The sequence below is a fragment of the Centruroides vittatus genome, unplaced genomic scaffold, assembly GCF_030686945.1.
Source record: "Centruroides vittatus isolate TY-2023 unplaced genomic scaffold, ASM3068694v2 contig_488, whole genome shotgun sequence".
NCBI lineage: Eukaryota > Metazoa > Arthropoda > Arachnida > Scorpiones > Buthidae > Centruroides > Centruroides vittatus.
The window spans coordinates 528,050-548,319 of NW_027122276.1; the positions used below are offsets into that span (position 1 = coordinate 528,050).

The window sequence follows — 20,270 nt, forward strand, 5'->3', positions numbered from 1 at the left end:
TTTCTTTGTATCAAGACTTAAATACCTTATCTGGGACAATGCCTTGGAGACCTGGCAACTGGATCCCAGAACAACACATAACAAGACGTTTTATCCCAAAGGTCAAGGAACGTACTCACAGCAAATGGATTCAACCCACACATGATTTAGTCCAATTTTTGACTGAACACGGGCGCTTTCGTGCTTACCTGAAAAAATTTCACCATTCTAATTCTGACTGCTGTCAGCTCTGTGGGGTGCGGGACGGTGTCATGCACTATCTATACAACTGTCCTATGCTGGATGACATTAGGCATCAGTGCATGCAGCATGTCAAAATAAGCAATATAGACTGGCCAGTAAAGCCTGATTTTTTTCTACAAAACAACAGCAACTTTAACTTGTTAAAGAAATTTGTTGCACTCTACTCCATTAGATGTGGGATCCGTTGACCTGCTCTCTTGTGATCTGATTCACTCTAGCCTTGATGCCAATGTTTTTACATGCCTTGCTCTGCTATTACAGCATTTAGACTTTGATGTACAGTAATTTTATTTTACTTATAGTGCACTTTTATTTTTTTAATCATTTATTTAACTTTAATTTTTTTTATTTTAATTCATTTATGTTATTTATTTTATTTCCCTTTTATCTGCCATTTTATTGTATCCCTTGTATGACTAACAGCATGTATCTACTATGTACTTTTTGTATTTCTGTCTGGCTGTGCTTAGCGGTGCCAGAGAATAAAGATTATTTGACTGACTGACTGTATCAATGTGCAGTTTTGCTCATATAAGTCCATTAACTAGCAAGTACTGATTTTTCAAAATTAGGTAACCTTTTTGTCTTACCCTATACATATTGGAATATTGGTTTCCATTCTTGCTTCATTAATTTTATTGTTCTGTTGAATAATCAGTAAATACAGTATATTTACTAATCACATGACTTTCCTTCTTCCCAGAAATATAGTACACACTGGCCTAGCTGAAAAGATGTGATTGGGAAATCACATCTCTGTATGATCTGTATGTCTCCTCTGTCTCATATGGATTAATTCCCATGTCTGTGTTGCTTGTTCAGATATATTTTAAGAAATCTTTTTAATATGTAATTGCTTCTTATGTGTGTATCATGTCATGTTCATTATGAAAGTGTAAGAAATTTTTTGACTGTCTATTTATTAAAAAATCATGATGGAAGGTTCACTACTCTCCACATAACATATAGCATAGTTTTAAGAGCCCTGTTGCCATGTGCCCATGTAACTGTAAGATTAAAGATAGACCCTTATAAATCTTAGAATAGTCCCTTATGTGCCTTATGTCCCTTATAGCTCCCTTATGTGGAGTATCACTCTAAAAATACCAATGTTCAGCTTTTTAAAACAGACCACTCTACTATCTGATGATATGTTAACAAGAGCACTGCTAATATAAAATGTATGAGAGAAAATCAGGAACGCAAGAGAGTACTCTCTTATCCAATGCTCTGTTAAGTGGACTTGACTGTATCATCTAATATTAATCAACATATTACATTTATTTTATCTGTTAAAAACAAAGATTTTGAGCAGGAAAATAACATATTTAGTATAATTGTAATTATACAATAAACTTAAATTAATTAATTAATCTGTGTATGTTTTCAGTCTATATTTTGTAGATTTATAATTATAAATGCAGAATACAAATATTAAATTTAGTATTCTTAAAATCTCTCAAAAATGTCTTAACATGTCTACATAATGGATGTACCCAAAAATTTTAGTGTATCTCAGAAATGAGTCTAATCAGTGACACTATTATTTTTACACTTGTTTTAAAATATAGGATAAAAATAAATTTAATGTATTATTCTTATTATTTATGGAATAAAAAATGAATTAAATATTTGATAAATTGAAAAGTTTTAAATAAATATTGTGAGATTGAGTTTTTAATTTGCACTTAATGTATGATTTCAGCCCTTTTTATACTCCACTATACATGTATAGAATATTTTGTGTCCTTTTTTCAAATTCAACAATTTTTAAAATTTTAATATCATCAATATAAAATATTAACATTACATTTTTAGAAATTATAAGTTTAGTCTTTATTGCAGGAAAAATAGCGTAAGAGAGGATCCACGTACAGCTAAAACAAAATCTCCACATCCAATTAAACAGTTTGACACTGATATGTTTGTGTATTACCGTCCAAATATATTTAAAATGATCTATCTCATGTGGAGTGCACCAATTACAAAATTCTGGACCTTTCAAGTAGGATATGATTAAAACATTGCATTTATGTTTTTTATTTCACATTTGTTTATTATTCTATAAAATATTATATACTGTGTAATGTTCAATTTAAAAATAAATTTATATTTTATACTTTATCTTATATTTACATTATATATATTAGTAATTTTACTACTTAAGATATTTATTTTTATTTATAAAAATACAATGCTCATAAACTATAATTGATTACACAGGTGCTCCCCTACTCACAAACGTTCAACTTATAAACTTTCATACTTACATACAATTTGACCATATGTCTAAAATTTAATTTTGCATGGTTTCTAAAGTTCTCTTGATGCTTGTAGGGTGGCATCAAAGTCAGTCTTTGGCCAGAAATAAATAATTAATATGGATTTGTTTCTATTATGTATCTTCGTTTTTTGTTTTTGTGCAAATTCTGACTTTCCATCACTGATGGTGAGGTGGTGTTAAAGTTGGTAATGTTTGAGTAATGGTATTTATCGTTATTGTTTGCAATTTTTTTTAAAATAAACTTTTATGACTAGTGCTTTAAAAATGCATCCAAAATGTAATAGTAAATCTAACAGTGAAGATAAATGCAAGAAGGTTTGCTCTATTACCATGAAAACTGCACTAGACATTATAAAGCTAAGTGCATTAGGTAAAAGAAAACCACATTTGAAACACCTTCTACTAAGCAATAGCAAGCGGGTAGATATGCATAATGTTTTCTATTAAGTACATTGAAAGATCAAACACTAACATGTGGTTATTCTGTGTACAAATGTATTTTCTAGGATAGTTTTCAACTTACAACAAAACTTATAACTCATGGCATACTTAATTTTGAGTCTAGTTCAGTGGTTCCCAACCTTTTCTAGGATGCAGAACACTTTTGTGAGCAATTTTCTTTAGCGGAACACTTACTTAAGTTAATATGAAATACATAAGCTTGTCATCAGTTATTTTATTAGAATTGAGCAGTTATAATTCAAAATCTCTACTCATATTATTAACGCCAATTCTAAGACAGGAAAAATATACCTAAATAACTTTAATGGGAAACTTGTGCCTGATGTTTTTTACATATTTCATTCAGTTTTTATCATTGCCTTTATCTTATTCGAAACAGTAGTACACTCCATAAGTACGAGTCGTACATACATATTTAAGTTTATGAAAATTTTATGATTTTAATTTTTTGATATTCAGCGGCTCGAATACGATTGTACACTTTCCAATTTGCGACTAAATCTGCGGAACACCGGTTGGGAACCACTGGTCTAGTTTAACGTATTTCTAATATAACTTTTACTTGTGGATATCATTCCAAAATCTATGACAAAAAAATCCTGATTTTTTAATTAAATTTCATTGATTTTTAGTTAATTCAAAAAAGAAAAAAGTTAATCAACTAAAAATTCAATTAAATAGCAATTGAGAATGACTTTATATATTTTTCTATTTGTAATATCTAAAAATATTTGAATATGAAAGGGATCAACTTAACTATTATAACAAAGTACATATGTTGTAGTTAAGATTGTCTGATCTGTTAAAATAATAAAATTCTTTGGTCTAATAAAATCTTTTGATTTAATATTATTTAAATTCAATATGATCTTTTATTTTTGCTAAATAATATATAAATTCTGTATCATTATGTATATACTGATCTCCCCATGTTTGTGAATAATTGGGAGCAAGTAATCCTTCATATACATTGAGTTCTATTTTAATGTTAAATTTGTAATTCATTCCAAGACTTTATGTATTACTGCTGTTTTAAAAACCTGTTAGAAAAATGAATGGTTTTATTAAATAAATATACAGTGCAATGAATTATAGTGCTGCAAAACTCATTTTATTTACATATTTAAATAATAATAACCAAACCTTACATAAATCATATAATCTTTGGGACTATTCAATTTATGTAAATATGTTTAATTTCCAAATTTCCACCAGGAAACTTCAGAGTGGTGTTTAATACATAACTGATATTGTGACCAGATTAATATTGTGAAAAACTGTTAGTAATTTGTTGGTGTCAGATCCCACATGAAAAGATCAGCGTCAAGTGTATAAAGTATGTTTTTAATGTCATATTGTCGGCCATTTTTAACAAAGAACTGTTTTTATCTTCAAGTTATTTACCATCTGCCCCAGCTGGAATTTAAAAAAGGATAAAGACTTAATGACCAAACAAACAATTTTCGGTCAATTTATTATTTAAATATGTAAATAATCCTTTGGACTATATAATTCTTTTTATTTAAGCTGAGAAAAAAATCAACTAAACAGTAACATAACTTATGACAGACACCATACAAAGGAGTGAGTGCAGTGATTTTTTTAGCATTGTGCCTGCTCAAACATCCAGTTTGTGCAGGTGCCAACTCCAGTTTACAGTAGTATTTAATCTCCCATTTCCTGAAAGACCACACCTTTAATGAAAGTTGAAATTTTGGTGCATAAATTTCCAATTATGAATAATCAAATTCCCAAACACTGACGTCCATGAACATTGAGGATTTGTGGATTTTTTAATTAAATTGGAATTTTGTTTAGTATACTAGCACATATTATTAGATTAGTAGTCTCAGTTTTATGCATTGTATACAGATAATCAAACATCATCACTATAACCCGATACATTATAAAACTACAAGCCAACCAATGCTATACCTTAATCAGGCTAGAAGACAGTTATAATACTAATAAATTATAATTTTAGTACTAAATTGTTTCATAATTATTAAATTTATTAAGAGATGGTGCCTAACGCCTCCCTCTAGTACCAAACTGTTTCATAATTTATTAGTATTGTAGCCATCTTCTAGCCCAGTGACATACGGCATTAGTCGGCTTGTAGTTTTATACAGATAATCTTAATTCACATAGACATTAGGGAGAATGAATGAGAAATGAGAATTTATATCTTGAACCAAATATATATTTTCCTATTACCAAAAATTTTCTTTTTATATTTTTCATAAAGGGAAATTCTTTAATTTTAATAAAATTTGATTGATTAAACAGTATTCATATATTTATCATTCTAGTAATTCTAGTAATAAATTTCTTGTATTTTATAGGTGTTTTACATCATTTATCTTGCAATATTTAGCTTAGCAGTGATGTGGCCTTCTTGTGGAAATCAATATCTAGATATTGCAGTATGCACTTGGACAACTTTGATTCTTATTGAATCCATCCATCGAACTTTTGTATTACATAAAGTAAGATTTAGCTTATTAAATTGTCTTCCTTGTTTATTTATAATTGTAAAAAGTGTAATATTTGTTTTTTTATGTTACAGAAATATACAAGTATTCCACTGTTTTTAAAATGTGTAGAAATAATACTAATTATAATCTTCATATTCCTGTATATTGTTAGTCGTATTGTAAAAATTGGATTGTTTCTTGATCCTTACAATGGAAGAGTATTATTATGTTGTGGTCTTCTTTATTTTTATTATCGTATTATTGCAATTTATTTACCTATATCACCTACATTAGGTCCTTTGTTATTTAGAGTGAGATTAATGGTAAGTATTAAAATTTTATTCAACTAATTTATTTTACAAAAAACTTAAAATTATAAAATAAATACAAATGATAACGCTTGATTTATTTGTTATAATTAATAAATAAATAAAATTCTTTTATAGGTTTTTGAAGATTTTGTGAATTTTATGCGTATGGTGTTATTAATTATCATCAGTGGAGGAATAGTTATACATGCTGTTTTATATCCTGATTTTCCACTTAGTTTAGAATTATTTAGAAGAACTTTTCATAAGGCTTGGTTTTCTCTGTTTATGACTCCAATTAGTGATTTACAAGGTATATTATTTTAAAATGTCATCAATTTCCTTTATAAATTTCAAAACAAATTTTGAGATGTTAGAGGCAATTTATCACATTTTTAAACAATTTATAAATCATAATTCAATATGTAATATTAAAAAAAATGTATCTAAAGTGATAAATTTGATAATATAAATTTACATAAGTAATGATTAATAAAAAAAAGTGAGAAATTGTATTAATGTCATGTGTATGGCCAGGCAGTGCTGAGTTTATGCATGCTAAAAAAAATAAAGATGTGATACCTTAATACACCCTGGTAGTGTCTTAATTCTCTACACTTTAAGTGTGTCAATGCCTGTAATGTAAGCGTATAACAGATTTCACAAATATTATATGAATAGCTTTATAAATAAAAGGAAATTTTTTGTCACTGTCATACTATTGTTTTTGTGTTAGGCACTTGAAGACACATTTGTATTTGCAGTGTAATTGAATTTTATCTTCTTTTCTTTCAATTTTTATTTAGGAAATTCAGCTTTATTTTTATTTTTATACTTTCCTATGAACCTGTTCCATTATATTTTATAAAAAAATTCATGGAAGTCCACAAATTTCTTTTGAATAACTATGCACATCTATTTGCTAAAATAAACTTTTAAAGTCACTGACTACACACCAATCTGCCAATGAAAACACTACTACACATTTAACTTTATATTCATTTATTTCTATATTGGGAACAGAAAAGTAATAATATGAATTAATAATAAAATTGTTTTAATTTAACAACACATGATATAAATAATGACATATAACTGGCTGAAATATGATTACTGTTTCATTGCTCAATATATTTGTATCAACTAGTTTTAAATAATTCAGAAGTTAAAATATTGAAACTTCTTTTATTAAAACATATATGATGTATTTATAAATAAGTATCATTTTTACTATAGAGAGACAGGGCTGTAATAAATGGCACTCATTCAATGACAGTTACCAATGTAAAGCTGGAAAATGTGAGTATTTCATAAATTGAATAAACATATATATAAATTACTTGAAAATATTAAAACAAAACAAAATTATTAACAGATGATGATGATACCTGTCCAAATATTGGGTTATGGCCTTATATATTTACTATTCAATATTTTGTTTTGTTAAAGTTAATTATGATGACTCTACTCTATGCTCTTTTCAGGTAAGTTGTAAATTTTTTTTAATATAAAATAATAATTTTAATAATTTTTTACTTATTTATTTAGTGCAACAGCTTCTAAACTTCAAACAGAAGTTGATGCAATTTGGAAATTTCAAAGATATCAACTGATTGTAGATTTTGCTGCTTGTTTAAGATTACCTGCTCCACTTAATGTATTTAGTTATGTTTTAATAGTTTTTCATTGGATAATTAAATGCTCAACCTGTAAAGTCTGCAAGAAAGCTGAAACAACTGCAAGTTTATTAAAATATTTTTACATTTATTTTCACACTTTAGAATAATGTTCAAAATAAGTTTATAATTACAAATATTTTTAATATTATATAGGATAATCTTACAGCTCCTCCACCCAAAAACCAAAGATTATCAGAGAAGGATTATAATTATTGGCGTCAGTTAGCTCAGGAATATAGCAAGAACCAAGCTGAGAAGGAATCAGAAAAAAACTACCAAAAAAAGCAAATGGAAATGCAAGTTATAGACAATTATTAAATTGATATTCATAAAATCTTAAATGATTAACAAACTATAGTACTACAGTTTTAATATTTGGTGGTTGGTTTTAAATACAGTAAAACCTCTCTAATTCAGACTTACTAATTTGGAATTCATACTAATTCGAACTACTATTTTTTATTGTGTATTTTTTTTTTTAATAATGAATCTAGTGATTCTAATCTGGGCTTTAACAACTATTACCTTACTCTTAGACAGATGCTAGAAAAGGAATTGAAAACAAAACTTAAGTTAGTTTCTTTCTTAAGCCCAAATTAGTAAATGTTGGCAATGACAGGAATGATGCTACTACTACTACTTTTGCAAATATTTGTGTTTGTTCACTTAAAATGCACAATAAAATTTCACTTTAAATGAATGTATTTTTTGAGGTTTTTACTCAAATACAAAATGCATTTGAGTAAAAATGTCACTCATTCAGTTTAGGATTTCCCCCATTAGTCTGAAGTAGTGAGGTTCTACTGTATTTACAAGTTATTTAGATTTAAATAATTAAATATAAATCAATCTTGATATATAGCAATAAACAAATGATATAGTTCAATCAATTAAAATTTGGCAGTAAAGATGTTACATAATCTGAACTAAAGATAGGTGGTTAAGTTGTGCCATCTTGTGTTAAATTTAATAATTAGAAATAAATAAATTAATTCAGAATATTTTGAAAGAAAAGATTGATTCAGAATGGGATGGTATGTACAGTACTTACTCAACAACTCAACCCACAACTCCTGCTTATTGTGCAGATACATTGGTATCTGCACAATAAGCAGGAGTTGTGGGTTTGAGTCCTGCACTAGATCAATCTTTTCTAGAATAGGGGTCAGCAACCTGTAGCACACTGATTGAATAGAAATGTAGTAAAAATTATATTTTCCATTTAAATGTGTAATTAATAATTAAATCATAGTTGAGCAAAGGCAATGGTATATTAAAAACGAATCTCTTGTTTATATATTTCTATTACAGCGCATGCATTTACGCTCCATATTGCATCTATGTGTTATGCAAACACTTTACACCTAAAAACATAAATCAATTAACAACCTAACTTCAAAATTATATATTTTTGAAGTCTGTTATAACCGGACTAATTATTATACATATTATCAAAAACTTGGTAGAATCATGTCGCATTCAGAATAATACTATAACTTACATTCAGCACAACACTGCTGAAAGGTTGCCGACTAGTTCTAGAATATTCTGAAATAAATAAATTAAGCGGTTAAGTGACCATCTTTAATCCAAATTATATAATATCTTTATTATTAATTATTCATATTACAGCCTGATTAAAATTCAGTGGTATTGTTTGTTGAGTTAAAATATGTTAGGAAATATCATATAAGTACAGAATTGAATTGTCTCCTTAATTATTTAAATAAGAATCTGGATAACTTGAATAAATTTATTAATCATACTACCCAATAATAACCAAGTATTTATGTAATGTATGGAATATAAAAAGTATTTTAGTAAAATAATATCCTTCTCAAAATATGTATCTATATGTAATAGCAGATAATAGACAATAATATAAACTGATTGATTCTTAACTTAGTGATTCATCATATTACCTCTATTGATATTAAATAAATTAGATCAGTATTTCCTAAACTTTTTAGCTAGGGACTGATAATTTTTTGAAGCACATCTTGAATACATAAATGCTTCAAATATGTGGTAATTTTCATTCCAATTAGTAATTTTCAAGTTCGTATAATACTAGCAGATAAGCCTGGCGTTGCTCGGGCAAAAAGTAACGATATCAAAGATTAAGATTATTACATTATAGCCAATCTTACCCATTTTCACAGAATGCAAGAATTAGATCCCCCTGTTTCCAGACTAATTAGCGAATTTTTAGATGGGTCTAAAAATATGTTCGATTTCCCACAAAAAATCGCATCTGCACCTGTAAATCTTGCATGTCGCTTTCTCTTAAACACTTCCCATGGAGGAAATTTCAAAAAATCCTTTTTAGTGTATATTCTCATGACGTACCCTAACTGTGTACCAAATTTCAACTTTCAACATAATTTTTTAAGCTTTCCATGACCCAACTTTTTATAGTACAATAGTTGATACTGGGTCATTGACTGCATTTTAGGAAACACTGACATAAATTGTGTGAAGCAAGTGATAGAAGAACAATGATATATATTGAAATAAAAATAAAGATTCTCTCTCTCTCTATAAATTAGAGTGAGGCTGTAGATGCTACAAATATTTTGAATATCTGTTTTCATTATGTTGCAATGAAAACTGTAAAAGTACAGGCATGCAACTACAACTCAAGTCTATGGGATTGCATACAAAACAGAGATAAAATATAGATGTGGTTAATATGGATAAACATTTGAAAAGGCTTTAAACAAAGAGGCTTTAAAAATTTTGATGATCATTTTTTTTTTTTGTAATCATTAGTATGTTTAAAATCATGCATTACAAAAGCATTTAGAGTTTGAAATGAAAGATAAATGATGAATTTAGTTAATATTTCATATCCTTGATTAAAGATATAAATTTCTGACTGAGAAAGTTCAGATATTAGCTTACTGCTCTGGTGATTGACTCTGGGTGGTAGAAAAATTCCAGGAATTTTTTATGGGTGATCCATTTTGGGTATGTTGGGCCTCATCCCTCCCACTGACCAAACCCACAAAAAAGTCCTCCTAGTGCCCACAGAGTGGAGAGTCCAAAAATAAATTAATTTTATACATTATTAACAGAAATTGTGAATAAAATTGTTTAAAAACCATGATTTATTTAAACAATTTTGTAATAGTAGATTTAGTAACAATAATTAAATCAGAAATAAAATTAACTTAATTCAAATAATCATTAGAACTTATTATTTAATTAATTACTTTAAGCAATTAATTATATTTTGATAATTTGAGTTCAAAAGTCACAGCTAAGTTTGGGGGGCTGTTTTCATTTTCATCTATTTTATACATTATCTTTAAATGAATATAAATATCATATAAAGACAAAAGCTTTAATTCACTTCAATGTGTAATAGTTTTATTTCTACAATAGAAAATTTTTAGATGTTTTAATTAATCCATTTAAATTATTATTATTATTAGAATAAGACATATTACCGATGATGTCGATTATCAAAAGAAAGTATTAAGACAATTAAAAGGGCACATAGGAGTTCTAGAGCGGATGATGGTTCAGTCACATATTTCCTTAGAAAATATCAGACACCTTGCAAAAAAGGATAAAGGTAAATCATATTATATTTTAAATTTCACAATGTTAATCATTTACTTACACATTTTATTACTTATGAAAATTTATACATTTATCAAATATGTGGTCAATTAAATAATTATTCTGGGCCATCAAATTTAAAAAAATTTGAAATATTTCTTAATTCCCTTCATATATATTTTGTAAATGTCTGAAAAGGAGTAAGTTAATATAATATATAATAAATTTTCATATATTTTATAGAAAAATTACAAATCAGTTTTTTGTTTTTTTTATAACCAAATGGTAATATCAGATTTTTAAATAATTTTTAAAAAAGTATTTATAGTTTCTAATTGTCAAGATTAGAAAAGTACCATTAATTACATTGAAACAATTAAGACTGTTACATAACAGCCTTAATTGTTTCAATGTAATTAATGTTTCAGTAATCTAACTAATTCAGTTAACTCATTTATGCAACAAGTAATGAATTATTTTGCAGGTATGTGCACTCAACAATGAGGTTATGTTCTAAAAAATACATCATTAAGTGAATATTATAGTGTAATTAGACAAACTTATATGGTATAGTTTACTAGTCATATAGTCTATATATAACACAATGATAAGTATTTATGTATCTAAGCATATCTAAACATGGAAAAGGTACAGGCAGCTACAAATTTTTCAACTCCATTGTAATCTTATGGAACCTCCATCATATATGCAGTTCATTGTTAAATGGTACATACCTATAATAAAACAGCAACTTTTTAAATAATTAGGGAATATATGATAATTTTTTTATAACTTATAGAACATAGAAAAAAACTAAAAACGAGATAAGTTTACTTTTTAAATTTGTATCAATAATATGTTTAATTATTTTCATTGTAAATGCTTGAATAAACAAATCTTTTGGTCATGAATTTCATGAAAGTAGTTTAAATGTTGGTTTCAAATTTGTCAATCAAGCACTAGTTTCTTGATTTCTTTGAATCTGTAACCAATTCATTTGTTTATAGAATCAAAGAAATCAAGAATGAAAAGTAACATTTTTAATACAGTACTACCAAATATTGTTTTAGAGCCTCTGTTTATTTCAATATACAATATTCACAATATGTAAAAAAATAGCATTTTGTACAGGTTAATGAATTTTTACTACCATTTATTTAATAATTTTTCAAAATATTGAAGCATAACATTTAAAAATATCATTAAATCTGTATTATTGATTACTGTAAAAATTTAGTTATAAAATAATTGAATTTTTTAATTCTTTTCTCCTTATAAACAGAAGCTTACATATTTAATCTTTAAGAAAAATAATTTATTATTAAATATCTAAAATATTTCATCTTAGAAATAATTGAAGAAATTAAATTAAGACTCTATTATTTAAGACTCTTACTTATTAAATTCATAAATACTATTTTTTTTAAACCTAGAATTGGAACTTTTTGCTATTTTATGTTCTTAACAAGAAATTCTGTTCTCCTGAACATAATATAGAGAAATATTAATTTCTAATCATTTGTTTAGCTCTTAAATGAATTATATAATATATGAAACATTTTCAGATAAAGGTATTCACAGTCAACCAGTCCACGTGTTGTCGCGTCACTCACCTTATCCTGGTACTATGGTAAATCGTTTCCCCGTTCCCGAAAAATATGTTCCGTGGGAAGTGATGTGGATGGATTACGATCCCGTGGCTTTTACTCATCCTCGAGAAGATTTTGTCATCAATCTTAGACCTCACGTAGATTTAGATTTACTTTTGTAAGTAATATAAATTCAATATAAATTATTTTAAATTAACCAATAAAAACATTACATTACTTAATTATACATCATAGGATTCGAGAAAAGGATGGCGAAGACAATCTACCAGTTTTTACGTGGAACAGTATATCAATCAGTCCGGCCGGTATCGGAATCGATCGACAATCTTGGATTAAAACAGAAGACGGAATGCCTCTAACTTATAAACTAGATAGCGAAAATGTGCCTCAGTTAGTATAATCTTAGCAGCTAATTACCTAAATGCATATTTATAAATTATGTATAATCTAATTCTGTGATTTGTAGAAATCCAAGAGGAAGAACTGGCCTCAGAGGAAAAGGATCTTTACCACGTTGGGGACCAAACCATTATATAATTGTAATTATCACAAGGTAATTGTAATTATTACAAGTCTGTAATTTATTTATTTTTAATTGTAGAACATTAGATATCTAAATTAATATAATTTAATATCTAAACTAGATGGCAAAAATCAAAGTACACAATTTTTGGAGGGAAAGGAGTAGAATTTGTTGTTATGAGAGCAGAAAGACATGATCAAATTACTCTTCCTGGGGTATGTTAATTCATTTAATTTTTAAAAAATTTTTGTAGATGTGACAAAATTTAACAGCAGCAAATAACAATATTGTAGATTTATTTAATTAAAACAGAACAGGTTTGATAGTGACAAGTTTACAAAAAAATTAATTAAATGTATAGATTTACATAATTTATATCGACATTTAAAAACAGGGATTTGTTCCTGACGAAAACAGATACGAAGTTGTTCGCTCTTTGTTTAAATCTGAAAAGATTAAAGATATTTGGAAAAACCAAGCAGCAATGATATCAGTATGTTTCATGTTCTGTTAATATCAATTTAAAAAATTAGTTTAAAAAGTGCTTAAGTTAATACTTCAAACCATTTTATCTAGTTTTTTAAAAGCTGTAGCATTTCTCAAGAAGAGGAGGATGACGAAAATGACATAAAAGTAGAATTAGTAATGCAAGGGTACATGGATGATCCTTGTAATACCGATCAAGCATGGAGAGAAGTTGAACTTTGGCATGTACATTATAATAAACAAGAATGTATCCAGGAGAATTTACAGGTTTGATATATATATATATATATATATGTGAATGTATTGAAATACTTTAATTACTTTTGTATGGCAGCTTTTAAAGAAACATTATCATAAAATAACTGAAAAAATTTCTGTTCTGAAATATATATTTTTATTTATAACAAAAATTCATGCAGAATTTCAATAACTTGACCCAACATTTATTATTTGTACATTCAATGCCACTGTTTGGATGAACTTCAGAAAATCAAATTTTGGTATTTATGATAACACCATTACATTATTTGTCAGTAAAGATGCTCATCAGTAATATTTTCAGTCATGATAAACTGAACATTCTGAGTTAAAGGAAACTTAACATAAATTGTTTATTATGTGATTTTGAAAGAAATGAACCATATTAAATAAAATAATCTAAATAACTTTATTGGAATATATTAATATCTGACTTAATATAGATGTAAATTTATCAAAATCTGTTTGATAATGATTAGGATAGTAGCGGTTGCAGGCTTTTGGCAATATATTGCCCTTTAAACCGAGATTTTATCTATTATATCAGCCTATTTGTACATTTTTGGCCATTTACAAATTTCATTAGAAATACAATCGTCGTTACCGATCGTATTTTTTACCGGAATTAATTACGCATAGGTAACTTTAACGTAAAATTTGCTCTTCCCAGCCACGGACTCCATATTAAATTGCTTAAGTTAGCAGTAGTGGTGTCACCACACCAATCGTGCAAGTATTGCGAGAAGATTAAGTAGAAACCATTCAATTGTTTAAATATTTCTATGTGAAATCAGTCTAATTCAAACAGATTCTGGAAAAAACCTGCAAAATCAACATAAATAAAACTAAATGATGAAATAATTTTCCCCCACTGAAAAATGTTTCTAACAGCTGTTAATGTCAATAAATTTAATTTGATATTCTAAATGTTCATCCAAATACAAAATTAACAAATTATATTTTGAAAATGATGGAAAATACTTGGTTAATAAAAATTATTTTTGTATTTAAATTTGTAAGCTTTATACTCACTTTAAATTGTACAGTACAGTATTTAAAAGTATTATCTGATTACCAACAGCCGCTACTATGGTGGAGGATAATTAACGACGACGTCTTCATCAAACTACCCGCGGGACAAGCGGCCTTCCTTCAAGAGGTGACGCAACGAGTAGAGGCGATGCTGTTGTGAAGATCGCGGATTCTTAAATTTTGATTTAAGATTCTCGTCGATAGAACGACAACCGACGCCAAAGCACAATTTTGTATATTTTATTTTTTCTACTTATTCGACATCGTCGAGATAAGTAAATTATCGTTAATTTATACATAAATATAAATACCGTATTTATACTATATACGACGATTATAAAACGTGGAATTCGAATCTTCCCAAATCTCAACTGGATAATTCATATAGACTTTATTTTCATATATTATAATTAACTGTCTAAATAAAATTGCAACAACGACCATACTAATTATGCATGAAAATATTATTTTGTATACATAACTCAATTCGTTCTCTTTAAAGAATATTAAATAAGTACAAACAAATTCACATTTTACTTAGTATTATTTCCGGAACATAAACTGTAAAAAAACTTAAACGGGACGTTTCAAAACCATTAATTCGATAACCTCGAGAATTTACTAAACCGTTAACAAATACCGAAACGTTTCGTCCGCAGTTGTTTTCTATTTAACTCGAAAAGCGCGGAAATCTCGACGCAATGTGCCACGACGACGGTCGCTCGCACGAAAAAATACGCACGCAAGCCAGAAATAGAAAAATCTACATTAACAACCAATTGAAAAGTGGCCCCCTTCCAGTAATGTCTTCAATTTGAGATAATGAAACTCAGATAGAAAGTCCTTCAGCTTCTTCCAGATCTTGGCCCTACACCAAAATTACAACACATTACAATGATATAAAATGTTTTAACAAGTTAGTCAATGATTAGACTTTTTTTTTTAATTTACACTATAAAAAAAGTCTAAATTTTTGAATACTTTAGAATAGAGAATTAAAGGCAGGGATTTATAAATAATTTAATTAAAGAAAGTAATTAAAGTACAGGTTTTAATTAGAATTAATATTTAATTCTATTGTTTCCAAAGGCAGTTTGTAGCAATAATAAATTATGCAATTTTTCAGTTTATAATTAATGGGTTAAATTTTTTAAAATCATAATTATATTTGGTTTAAAATTATTAAATAAAGTTAAAACTTTCAATTTATTTACAAATTGAAGTTGAAAAAAACTTGTTAAACGTTTGAAAATAGGCAGGAAATCCTTAATATTTGTGCTCGTGACTTTATACACATGACATTATTTTGATTTAAAATGTAACTGAGTAAATTATCTTATAAATTCTATTCACCTGATTAATTTTCTCTTCAAGAGTCTTAAAAAATTCGATTTGGCTCGGAGTTCGTTGCCTAAACAAACAAACAACATTAATAATTATTTATTTATCAATTTAAAAAAAAATTGATAAATAAACTTTTTACAAGAAATCTCACATTTGCGCCACTAGAGGGCCCGGCATGGGACGTGTTGATTTTTCTCCAATTCTCCCTTTAGAACTGCCAGTTACTCGAATCGTCTAAAAAAATTTTTTTTCGAATTTTTAATTAATTTTTTCGTTTAAGAACGACGCGCGCGACGTCAGAATGCGCGTCAAATATTTTAGGAATTCTTTAAGGCGCGTGTAAACTATTTTTAGAAGTAACAATATCCACGCCGCGTGTCACGTGTCGTCGTCGCGGTTCACAAAGGACGAATACCGAAAACTTTTACGACAGTTTAAACTACGAAGAAAACAATAAAAGTAAAAGCTTACCCGAACATCGCCGTGTTTCGAACCTGGAGACAGCGGATAATTTTTACCGGTTTCGTTCACCATGACTGTGTTTACTTCGTCGCCATCTTTAAAAACACGGTAACATATAACTGTGAGCGTCGTCGTGAATTTACGCATTCAATTTAAGATACGTACTCTGTCCGAACTCCTCCTCTTCGCAGAAAGATGCCCTTTGAGGTGAGACCCGGGAGGGTTTACTTGGTCCGCACCCCATGTGTTCATTGCAGCTTCGTAATGCCTCCAAGAAGCTAACAAACTGTAACGATAAACCAAAGCGATCTTATATTTTAAATCTCGCGTAATTTAGGTAACATCGTAGCCCGTCTTCTTAAGTTCACGGTTAGTGTGTTAGGGTAACGTTTTGCATATTTAACAGCCGAATAAAAAAAGCAACAGAGGATGCGCATTATCCAATGAGTATTGTGCCAGTTGGACTATTCTTAGTCATTTTTCTTTCTGGATCCGTTCCAAAATTGAATTTTATGTTATATATATATATAGGGAAAACAGTTTCGAAACTATTCCAATGACGAAAATATAAAATTATCGTTTTTCGCTTCCCAAAAAATCTCAAATTACGTTATACACTTAAAAAAATTATTATTATTTTCTAGACTTAAATGTCAAGGCGTCACTCGTCGGCAAAAAAAAATTAACTATTACGTCAAACCATACGTAATAAGTAAACAAAACGTCACATTTCAGCAATTTCTTGGATAAAATTACGAATAAACACGAAACGGGAGGAAAAATAAAATAAAATTATAAATTAATACGCTTCAAAAATTTTGTTTGTACTTCTTACCGGAAGGAAGAAAACAAAAGAATATTTTACCTTTTTCTAACGCACGATATCTTACCTAAAAGCATTGCGTGCTGCGTTAATATTGAACAGGATGCTTTATTGCATTTCCTATTAAAAAACCTCTACTCGCTGCGCGGGGATAATTGCATAATTCCAACATTAAAAATTTCCTGCTTTTTTTAAAATTATCGCTCTGTCGTTTTTAATGGGAAAAATAAAAACCAAAATAATGACTGGCGGCAGATAACTGTAAATTATTTTCCAGATAATTTAGTAATAATCGTTAAATATTTTTACGATTTTAAATAAGATATTCAGCAATATTTTTAGGATGTTTTTAAACGTTTTAATTTGTTTATTTTTATTCATCGATCGACCACCTATCGCATACAAACAATACCAGAGAATTGGAACGGATAATTACCGATCGAATTTAAATATATTTAAAAAGAATAACAGCGAAAAGACGTTTTACCTTCTTTTAATTTTCGGTTTAAATCCATTTTTCTGACGTCGGCGGCTTTAATAAAATTCTCTCTCTCTCTCTTTTCGACTTTCGAATATTGTATTTACGATGTTTCTAAATAGCCATGTGTTCAGTTACCTGAGCAACCAGACGGCGCTCGATCTTGTCACGTGACAAGAAGATATTTTTATTTATTTAGCTGCCTTTAAAAGTTTTTTCAGTAAATATGTTCGGAGTGCGAAGCAATTAAATGTCACACAAAAAGGCTCGAACGTCGTTTAAAATTTCAAATAAATAGAAATAAATGACGTAAAGTTTCTTTAAAAAAAAATCTAATTTATTTTAATTTATCTGAAAATTTGATTTCGATGCGTGTTTATAATGTGCTTCATGTTGCCATCTTTGATCATTTTTTGTAATTATTATATTTAAAAAATATAATTAATAAATAAATATAAAAAAGTATTTGTATTATCAATTATATATTCATTCTCTCGCTTCTTTATTAATTTGTTCCGAAAAGTCAAAATTATCGTCGTTTACATAGTTTTTATATCGATTAGGAAGAAAGTTTCTGACAGGTGGCTGCATGTTAACGGACTTTATAAATTATTCGAATTTTAACTGTTTTATATCTAATGATTTTACTGTAATTTTTTAATTTTAGGCGGATCTTTCTATAAATAATTATTGGTTAATTAAGCAAAATTTCGAATAGAAAATAAAATTTTTTTACGTTTTGTACGTTCAAAATTTTCAAATTTAAAAATCGATACGAGTCATTAATGACGTTGATTAACGACAGATGGCGCTAACTTATTTATAAAACGAAAGCGTTTTATAATGGAGTTAGTGCCATCTGTTATTTAAAAATCGAGTTATGGAAGCTCTCCCTATATGTTAATTTGTAGATTTGACACGGTATCGATTGCTAAATATATTTTATGTTTTGTGATTATTATTAAAATAGATTTTTAGCGAAATTCCTGACGATACTTTCGACGAGGGGCGAAAGGAGATCGAGAGTAGTGTTTCACGTGTTTCCAATATGGCGTCGGTGACGGAGCAGTTCTATAATAAAGCGGCGTTAGGAAACGAAGACGATATTCAAAGGAAGTTGCTAGTAACGCAGGTCAAGTTCGATCGCGTTTGTCGTCAGATCGTCTTACTCAGTCACCAGATTTCGTACCTTAAAAAATTATATCGAAGAGCGGAAAATAATAATAAATATGCCATCAGATACAACATCAGGATGAGGATGTCGATCATCAGCGGAATCAAGATGATGTATCATCACTACGCTACTATCAAAGCGGAAGAAATCAATCAGTTCAGGAATGTGCTGTCCGAATTAAGAAATTCTACTCAAAGGAATCAGTCGACGTGAATTGTGTCGATTTCCATTCTGTAGTAATTGTTTGCACTACAATTGGCTGCTGTGCCAAGAATGAGAGAGCTGTTACAGAAACATTGCATTAAAATACTTATTGAAGCAAATCATCTTAATTGTTCTGTCTGCAAACGTTCATTTATTTACTTTGACATTTTTAAGATTGGTGAAAAATGTAATTTACTAGGGTAAACTTGCCTAATTCGTACCCCTTAAGGAAAAATCATCATATCGAAATTAATAAACAAAAATTATTTTTCATTTTAAGTAACTTTTATTTGAGAAATATTTTATTACTACCATAATCAAATTTAGCATAAATCTTATAAACTTCTGAGAAATAAACAATTTAAAAAAACACTAAAAAAGTACGATTTAGAACCATTCATCTTAAATCGTACTTTGAGATCCTATCATTGGTTTGCATCTTAAGAATCAAAATCTTAATCAATAATGTATTAATACGTGTGTAGATTCGGCTGATGGTCTTCGCCAATTCTTGGCAGTCATCGCAGTTGTAATACGTTGCTTTTTATTGGTTCCTGCGCAAAGTTCATATACCCATATCTCACATCGTGTGCATTTGATCATACTTTTGCGGTTATTTTTGAAATCAGTAACTTAGTAAAAAAATAACAGTTTACGAATCGGTAATAGCTTATTGTGACATTCATCTAAAATGGTTTTCCTAAATCGTACCAGTACGTTTTAAGAACTTGCCTGGAGTACGAAATAGGCGCAAGAGTCGAACAAATTTTACATTTGCCTCCAAGAAATTTGACAACAAACACTCATATATCATCACGTCAGGTGAAACCACAAAAATACGCATTAATACGTCACA

The 20,270-nt window shown here is 28.3% G+C and overlaps 2 protein-coding genes across 5 annotated transcripts in view; one reads left to right on the forward strand and one right to left on the reverse strand.

Moving 5' to 3' along the window:
- The window catches only part of LOC136978105 (transient receptor potential cation channel subfamily M member-like 2), a 43,718-nt gene extending 28,440 nt beyond the window's left edge, over positions 1–15,278 (forward strand). For all 3 annotated transcript variants that reach the window (XM_067273760.1, XM_067273759.1, XM_067273758.1), the window contains 16 exons: positions 2,089–2,248; positions 5,335–5,478; positions 5,559–5,789; positions 5,913–6,087; positions 7,011–7,073; positions 7,150–7,258; positions 7,323–7,512; positions 7,607–7,749; positions 10,891–11,033; positions 12,586–12,787; positions 12,865–13,020; positions 13,097–13,183; positions 13,275–13,368; positions 13,548–13,646; positions 13,730–13,906; positions 14,979–15,278. In XM_067273760.1, coding sequence (XP_067129861.1) covers positions 2,089–2,248; positions 5,335–5,478; positions 5,559–5,789; positions 5,913–6,087; positions 7,011–7,073; positions 7,150–7,258; positions 7,323–7,512; positions 7,607–7,749; positions 10,891–11,033; positions 12,586–12,787; positions 12,865–13,020; positions 13,097–13,183; positions 13,275–13,368; positions 13,548–13,646; positions 13,730–13,906; positions 14,979–15,089 — 2,284 coding nt within the window. In that variant the 3' untranslated portion in view covers positions 15,090–15,278. The remainder of the gene's footprint in view (positions 1–2,088; positions 2,249–5,334; positions 5,479–5,558; positions 5,790–5,912; positions 6,088–7,010; positions 7,074–7,149; positions 7,259–7,322; positions 7,513–7,606; positions 7,750–10,890; positions 11,034–12,585; positions 12,788–12,864; positions 13,021–13,096; positions 13,184–13,274; positions 13,369–13,547; positions 13,647–13,729; positions 13,907–14,978) is intronic.
- On the reverse strand, positions 14,011–18,310 carry LOC136978113 (uncharacterized). 2 transcript variants are annotated; one of them, XM_067273775.1, is made up of 6 exons: positions 18,046–18,310; positions 16,901–17,021; positions 16,745–16,830; positions 16,425–16,507; positions 16,283–16,340; positions 14,011–15,797 (listed from the first exon to the last, which is right to left on the reverse strand). In XM_067273775.1, exons 2-6 carry the CDS (start codon positions 16,977–16,979, stop codon positions 15,759–15,761), a joined length of 345 nt encoding a protein of 114 aa, XP_067129876.1. In that variant the 5' UTR covers positions 16,980–17,021; positions 18,046–18,310; the 3' UTR covers positions 14,011–15,758. The 2 variants fall into 2 exon arrangements, with proteins under 2 accessions (XP_067129876.1, XP_067129875.1); XM_067273774.1 differs by lacking the exon at positions 18,046–18,310 and having other exon boundaries at positions 16,901–17,264.
- Positions 18,311–20,270: the final 1,960 nt, after the last annotated feature.